The sequence below is a fragment of the Anguilla anguilla genome, chromosome 3, assembly GCF_013347855.1.
Source record: "Anguilla anguilla isolate fAngAng1 chromosome 3, fAngAng1.pri, whole genome shotgun sequence".
Taxonomy (NCBI): domain Eukaryota; kingdom Metazoa; phylum Chordata; class Actinopteri; order Anguilliformes; family Anguillidae; genus Anguilla; species Anguilla anguilla.
Window position 1 is genome coordinate 34,332,277 of NC_049203.1, and position 8,467 is coordinate 34,340,743.

The 8,467-nt window shown below is 40.2% G+C and overlaps 1 protein-coding gene across 2 annotated transcripts; it reads right to left on the reverse strand.

Moving 5' to 3' along the window:
* On the reverse strand, positions 1 to 5,758 carry prkra (protein kinase, interferon-inducible double stranded RNA dependent activator). 2 transcript variants are annotated; one of them, XM_035411376.1, is made up of 8 exons: positions 5,352 to 5,494; positions 4,931 to 5,106; positions 4,504 to 4,585; positions 4,326 to 4,401; positions 2,908 to 3,025; positions 1,980 to 2,074; positions 1,497 to 1,659; positions 1 to 1,214 (listed from the first exon to the last, which is right to left on the reverse strand). In XM_035411376.1, exons 2-8 carry the CDS (start codon positions 5,028 to 5,030, stop codon positions 1,057 to 1,059), a joined length of 792 nt encoding a protein of 263 aa, XP_035267267.1. In that variant the 5' UTR covers positions 5,031 to 5,106; positions 5,352 to 5,494; the 3' UTR covers positions 1 to 1,056. The 2 variants fall into 2 exon arrangements, with proteins under 2 accessions (XP_035267267.1, XP_035267265.1); XM_035411374.1 differs by lacking the exon at positions 5,352 to 5,494 and adding an exon at positions 5,505 to 5,758 and having other exon boundaries at positions 1,057 to 1,214.
* Positions 5,759 to 8,467: the final 2,709 nt, after the last annotated feature.

Consider the following 8,467-nt stretch of genomic DNA (forward strand, 5'->3'; position numbering starts at 1 on the left):
TAATTTTCATATTTTATTGCAACTTCCTATTTATCTGTCATGACAAATAGGTTTTTATAAGTTAAAAACAAGGAAAAAGTGAAGCACTGCAGCACTCCGCAGTGCAGTGAATCAATTATATATAATTATACAATTTCCCTTTATTTAATATGGTGCAGATTACTCTAAGAACTGTTTGATATTACATACATTTTGATAAGCGCAAATGACATTGACATAATGCCACACAAGATTTGGAAATGAAAAGAATCATCACTCATTTCTACAGATAAAGCAGATATTCCTACTGCTCCAAGTATGTAAAGTCTGAGCAAAACCCAGAATTCCAGCACTTCTAAAACTTAAACTCTTCTGCATATGCCATTCCCCAGTACTTGTGAAACGGAAGATGGAACCACAAATTTGGTTCGGCTTATGAACTATGACATTTATTCCTGTCTTTTTTTTATTAATTATTTGTCTCCTCATGGCCAAGGCATGTAATGTTTTCATTTTTTGAAAAGAAATGCATCATCCAACACTCAAGCTGCCTAATGCCTGCCCTCTTCCTGTATAGCTCATCAGTAATCCTCTAACAACCAGAAAACAAAATTTCATAATAAAATTACATCTCAACCATAATATGCCGGCCTATTAAAATTTTCCAAACTGCAACGTGAAAAAATACTGAAAGAATTCTGGTATGTGACAGTGAAGGCTAGTTACTGTACACTGGATGTGAAAACAATGGCTAAGAACACACCACACTAGCACAATAAAAGGGCATGTCACTGAAAAAGGTAAAACCAGGAGAGAATTAGAAATTTCCCTCTATGTTACTCTGGGTTCATTTTCATCTCCTTACTGACATTGTCCAATAACTTACTGTAATAAGCATAATTTAAGAAATAGTACACTTAATCACTATTCAGTCAACTTTTTTTTCCAGAAAACTGACCCTGTTGAAACTATACCTTATTTTTTCCTTTTTGTCTCAGCAGGATTTCCTCGACCCTGTCTGCGAGTCGGCGAAAGCGTGGATGAGCGCTTTGTGAAGCGCGCGGTTCTCCCGCGGGTTCACTTGATGGACGCCATGATCTTGATGTACTGGAGAGCGCTGTGCGCCGCGTCGTTGTGCGCGTTGCCGCAGGAGATGCCAGTGCCGTGGCACACGGTGACCGGTATGGTGGACAGTTCTGCCAGGCACTGGTACTGCCCGTTCACCGTCAGCTCATCTGCCAAACAAGCCCCACGGGCACTCAGACATCAACGCTCTCCACAGAAACATTAGCCGCTTATAATGAAGTAAACTTAAGTGTGTAAGCGGGTACACTAGCAGCGCATGTAAATATTGGCTGATGATTCACAGTGAATAATGTAACTGCAAAATCTTGCACTAGATTCACGCTGATTGTTTTACTGGTTACAAGTGTACAGCTCCTACAGTTAATAAGCTGCATTCTGTTATGAGGAATACATAATAGTAGGAATACTTTGTGGCCCAGCAGGCAGCTCACCAATGTCGAAGTAAGTGACTTCAAAGCCCTGCTCCTTGGATAGCTCCAGAATCATCTGCACATAGTCTGTGTTTGGAATGCTGAGGGGATTCCTTCTCAGCATTGAAATGTTCTCTCCTGAAGATGTTTGCAAACATTCCAGCCTCACAGTAGGCCTCGGTGTCTGAATGCACAAACACACATACGGGATACTGACACACTATGCAGCTAACTCTTTGAAGAGTAGGTTTTTTTGAATGTCTTTTAAAAAAATTCTAAGTCAGTGTTACAGAACTCCACTGATTTCATTTACCATAAGTGATTGCTACATCAGCATTAGTGTTCTTTTAAGAACATTCTAATCACATTTTGTGTTCTTACAACTTAAAGGGTTAATAAAGACTCAATTCTGTAGACAAGAGCACTGACATAGATAGCAGAATAAAATGTGCCACACTAGCATTTCAAACTAATGAACTCAGAAGGAGGTGAACTTTTACAGACCCACGGCATATCGGGACAGCCAGACAGCGCTTGGATCTTTGCTGCCATTTTCTCTGCAGCGTCCCGCTTGGCAGACTTCTTGGAATTTCCTGTTCCTATAGCAGATAAAAGCAGGTCCATGTAATGCAATGTAGCAATACTGCCAAAAGTCCATTCTCTTGGTTGAGATTATGGTATTCATAGATGGTAGACTTTATTATAGGTCAGTTTGCATTAGCGTAAAATACAATTAATCTGTCCCAGTGGGCAATTAGATGTGCGGGCATGCAAGTCTTACATGAAAAACATGTACTCTATAAAATATAGAAAAATGTTAGATAGGTGTGCATAGGGTGCATTTAGTCCAGTTTCCACATTCCACAATACACACATCATGTACTTGGAAGATGACGCCTAAATGCTGAAAATAAAGTGATGTGAGAAGATTTTGAAACAAATCTGAACAAGATGGCTTCCCTGTTTACTTGTGTGTGTACATGGGGCTCTCCTACTTTCCCCTCTATGTATTTTTTGCGTCTCTGGTTTAGGCTTAAAAAAAAAAACTTACACTTTAATAAGAATCTTTATGAATATCAAAAAAGATATTCATGCATTCCACTAAGTCCAGAACATGGACTGGTCCTTGCCATTGGTGGTAAGCACTCCTCAGCAAGCATCTTCCCAGCAACGCCCCAGCACACCCACATTAGCCTTGAACATTCCTACTTGAATATTATATGCATTCTTCTAGCTTCATTTACCCCTAGACAATGATACTTAAGACTTTGGTTCCAGGCTAGGCTGTGCCGTAATAAACTATGCTTTTCAATGCATTACAAACTAAACCACAAAGACATCTCCAAAACACTGGAGGCATAAAAACCTACACTTCTATTTGATACTGATATCACTGCAGACAATTCACTAACAAAGACGAGGGGCGACTCACCAGTTTCTGACAAGGCCTCCATTCGGCAGGTGATGGTGAACTCTCTCTTGTGAGGTGGGCCTGCTTCCATGCAGACCGAGTATTCAGGGAGACGCCACCCCCGCTGCAGTGCCAGTTCCTGTGGAGGAGCAGGTGGAATTCAGCAGGAACGTAACCTTCAAAAACCTAGCCCATTGAAAACCCAGCTCCTCAACAACATCATTTACCCATCGCCAAAGAATTCAAAGAACTTCCAAAAATGCCTCTCCTTTAAAGTAATTTACATCTGCGGTATGAAAAGCCAAAACATTGTCAGACTTGAAGGCAATGCTACTAACCGTAAATAAGGGAACACTTATTGACCAATGAAAAGCAGAGGAAGGTGAAAACTGTGATTAAACACTAGAAAGGTTACAATTCCTGAAGGAATTGTGTGGGCTCTCTTACCAATGGGTATGAGCAACATGTTTTGTGGACTCTAGGGGGCGCCTAAATTAACATTCTATAATGCTTTCCTATGGGGAAAAATTGCTCACAAAAAGTTGAATATTTCAAAAAGTTTTGAATATTTCAAAAAATCTGAATACAAGCAACAATGTCTGGAACTAGCCGGTCATTTTGGAGTAAAAAGTATGAATGTAGTGCAAAAACTGTAGGACTAGTTAGAGCTAGAAAAATTGGGCAGAAAGTGCAGATAATAAAAAATATGAAAGATATCGAGAGTAAGCAGAAACACTGATATACTGAAAATGCACTAAATGACTGCCACGATAGAAGTTCTCCATCTCCACCAAGTTCTCAAACTTTGTAATTTGTTAAATATCTTATCCTTCATCTAACTGTGTAATCATTTGTGTAGTAAATAACAAAACAAAAAAAAAAGATTTTCAGCTATTCTACCAGACATAAGTCACATGACAGTTCTTTTTTTGTTTGTTTTGTTTTTTGTTTGCTTCGGAAATCTCCTTGCACTATAGATGTCACATTGAAACTGATGCATTTTATTTGAAACTGTATTTACTAACTTTATAAAAGCATCAAACTCTTAACATAAGATATGAACTTATGTTTAAGGGAAGACAGCAACAAAAGTCACGTTATTCACTTTACATGTTCATTGATATTAACTAGAAAACAAACCAAGCTTGGCAGTACCAGATTATCCCCAAAAGAACACTTGAAATTGATAATCAGGCACAACTCGCAGTATCCCTTCATATGCAGTATCCCCCCCCAATGGCCTTTCGACTGTTGATCTGTAATTGCCCTGTGGGACATTGTGAGACATTGTCTTTTCTGATTATTTAAATTTTAAATTCCTTGTGGTGTGCAATGAAATCTGTCATTTTCCCAAAATAGTGTGCTGTTCTATACACCTTGAGACTGTAAAATGAAAGCCACTTTTAAAAAAAATGCATTACTAACAGTCACTTCATTACCTGTAGAACACCTATAGGATTATTTTGATTGTGTGACTCCACTGCAACGCCATTATCTTCATTCTTTGGGATGGGGCTGTCGCAGGGAAAGCAGAAGGGAGTGATAAAGCCACACACTGACAAAAGCATCATCACCTTTTTAGATTTATGACTGTAAAACAAGATGCTCCAAACTCACTTCGGTCCAGGCTCAATTTTTAAAATGTTCAGGGCGGCTTCAGCGGCCTGATGCTTTGCCGCTTTTTTACTTGGCCCCTGACCTGCAGTGTGGAGGTAGAAACAAGCTCTAACACTCCCTGAACGAGCACAGCCCTGACAGTAAGTTGTTGAAAAAAGTACCAGAAGGTTCCAGGTTGGACTACTTAATCGAGCACTGCCATATGAGTTAAGCACTTAACCTAAACTGATTAAATAAAACTGCAGATTAAACCAATTATATTTAAACGTTGGGGCTCGGCCAGGGCGCTGGGTAAACAAACAATATAGGCCAGCTGTAAAAATGGTGATAATTACCCTAATACACATCCATAGTAACAATAATATTAATTGTAATTCCAGCTAAACTTTCCATCAACAGGGCACTGCTTCTCTGAAACATTACGTACCTGTGCAGGTAACATCTCCTATTTTGACGCTGAAAACGAAACTAGGGTTGTGGACTACTCCTTCAGCCTTTTCCATGATATACACGGGTAAGTTTCCCATCTTTGTGCCATATTCGTGAAGAATTTGAATGGGAGTTTTTGCAGGGCAAGGAGAAGGCGGTTCTTTCAAGCCCAAGCTGTGTGCGAAAATAAAATAGCAAGCACTGGCAATCATAACTTGATCTCAAACATGTTCGTTAGTTGGCTGGACAGTAAACTATAATAACAAACGGTTAGCTATCAATATTTAATTGATGATTTATATCCAGTCGCTAAAAAGCAAGTAGCAAGATGCTTTTGTACTATGTGAACATAAACGTATCATTTAGCTAAAACTAGCAAGTCAGATCTAACGTTAGCTAAGAGAGTCAGAAGTTAGTACCTTGTATACTGAAGTTTAATACAGACCCAATAATAAGTTAGCTAAATATAGCTAGCTGCGCGTAAATAGCTAATACAGGGTTTTAATTTTATCCAGTAGCTAGGTGCATCGCATGTGTGAACAGATAGGGAACGACATAAATAATGGACGGACCAGGCATTACTGCTAACAGGAGTTCTTGCTGCAGCAGGAGGAAATCCGTCTTGAGACATGACGAGCTAACTAATTAGCAAGCGAGCCAAATAGCCACCGCTACGTTGTATTGAAGATTAAATTCTGGACGATGGGACGACGGTGGGATCATAGGACCCACCCGTGTCCAAGATAAACAACTATCGGCATTAGCGACCACAGAACTGCGACACTAGCTCCTCCACTTGTGCGGTATAGCTTCCGGGTTACATCCTATGACCAGCTCAAGCGGCCTTCTTCTTCTTCTTCTTCTTCCGTGTTGTTTAACGGCAGCTTGCATCCTTGAAAGTTGCATTACTGCCACCTTTCGGAGTAAGTTAACTCCTACAGCTTATTGCCTGTCACACTTTTATTATCAGTCCCGTTCCCCGAAGGTAGTTGATAAAACATCTCCTCCCCTGCCCACTAGCACCACACTCCAGTACATCCCTCAATCCTGCTCCTGTTATCCCCAATCTTCCCATCTCCTCCATCATATCCTTCCTTTCCGACCTATATTTACTGCAGTTAATGATAATGTGTTCTGAGGTTTCTGGTACCCGACAGATTTCACAAAGACCGGTTGGATGTTTACCTATAAGATGAAGCGTGCTGCGTAAATTGCTGTGTCCTATTCTTAATCTTGATATTACAACCTCCTCTCTTCTGTTTCCTCCCCTCTTTCTTACACTGCCTACTCTATTTTGAACTCCTACAGCTTATTGCCTGTCACACTTTTATTATCAGTCCCGTTCCCCGAAGGTAGTTGATAAAACATCTCCTCCCCTGCCCACTAGCACCACACTCCAGTACATCCCTCAATCCTGCTCCTGTTATCCCCAATCTTCCCATTTCCTCCATCATATCCTTCCTTTCCGACCTATATTTACTGCAGTTAATGATAATGTGTTCTGAGGTTTCTGGTACCCGACAGATTTCACAAAGACCGGTTGGATGTTTACCTATAAGATGAAGCGTGCTGCGTAAATTGCTGTGTCCTATTCTTAATCTTGATATTACAACCTCCTCTCTTCTGTTTCCTCCCCTCTTTCTTACACTGCCTACTCTATTTTGTATCCGATGTAAATGTCTCCCCCTTCTCTCCTGATCCCAGTGCTGCTGCCATTCTTTATTGATATTTCCCCACACAATGCCCTTTCCCTCTGACTTTGATAACTTAATATTAATTTCAACACTTCCCTTTTTGACTGCTTCTTTTGCCAACATATCTGCTCTCTCGTTTCCCGGGATATCTGAATGTGCTGGGACCCACATGAATGTAACATTTTTCCCTTGCCTAACCACTCTTGAATTGGCGAACAAGATTTCATACAGCAGATCCTGGTGATTTCTGGCTGTACCCGTCTTAATACTCGCAATGGCCGACACAGAATCACTACATATTACTATTTTGTTAACCCTACCCCGTTCAGCCCATTCTAATGCCATCAATATGGCAAACAATTCAACAGCATACACACTTAAACAATCCGATGTTCTCTTGCTAATTCCCACTTGACAACTAGGCACAGCAACTGCAGCCCCTGTCGCATCTGTCTGCGGATCCTTTGATCCATCTGTAAAAATCTGAACACTGCCTTTATACTTACAGTCCCTATAGTTATAATATTCACTAACTAAGTCAGCATTCTTATTACTATGCTTAATCTTAAGTAATTCTAGATCTACCCCCACACTTTCTAATTCCCAGACAGGTCTAACAGGCCACACCACAGTTTCGCCAAATTCTTTATCATATACTCCCATATCTCTTGCCACTTGATCTCCTGCCCATCCAAAACTTGATTTTTCCATCCTGTCCTTCTCCCAGCTTGTCTGCAGTACCCTTTTTGTTGGATGACTATCTCCATGCCCCCTTAGATTAACCCAGTAGTTAGCCATCAGCTGCTTCCGACGCAACCACAGTGGCATTTCACCTGCTTCCACTTGGAGTGCACACACTGGGGAAGTTTTAACCGCTCCTAAACACACTCGTAAGGCCCGAGCTTGTATAACATCTAGGTCCGCCAGCACAGATTTTGCTGCTGATCCATATACAATACTTCCATAGTCTAATCTTGATCTAATTAAGGCTACATAAATATATTTCAGAGATGCTATATCAGCTCCCCACTCCAATCCTGCAAGACACCTCATGACATTTATCACTTTCTTACATCTACTAACAACATATCTAATATGCTCCCTCCATGTTAACCTCATATCAAAATATACTCCCAAAAAACGAAAACTCACAACTTTCTCTAAATTATTCCCATACAATTTCAAATTGCATTCCCTGAGTTTCTTTCTTGTAAAGAGCATAGATTTTGTTTTTTCAACCGAAAATTTAACTCCCCACTTTGTTCCCCACTTTTCAACTTGATTAATTCCATCTTGCACTTTCTTCACTATGTGTTCAACATTTCTCCCTCTTTTCCACAAAGCCCCATCATCTGCAAACAATGACTTCCCCATATCCATAGGGATATTCATAAATATGTCGTTTATCATGATGGAAAATAAAGTTGGACTTACTACACTTCCCTGAGGTGTCCCGTTTTCCACAACATATTTGGTTGATAAATCTGACCCTATCTTCACCTGAATAGTCCTTCCATCTAAAAAGTCCATTACCCAATTAAACATTTTCCCTCCGACTCCCATTACGTGCAGTTTGATTAGAAGTCCCTCTCTCCATAGCATATCATACGCTTTCTCAACATCAAAAAACACTGCAGCCACTGTCTCTTTATTTACTTGCGCTTTCCTTATTTCATTCTCCAGACACAACATTGGATCCATAGTATTCCTTCCTCTCCTGAATCCACTTTGATAGGACGCCACCATACCTCCTTTTTCCAAAAAATACATTAACCTCTCATTTATCATACGTTCCATTAACTTACAAATGTGAGATGTCAAGGCAATTGGTCTATAGTTTC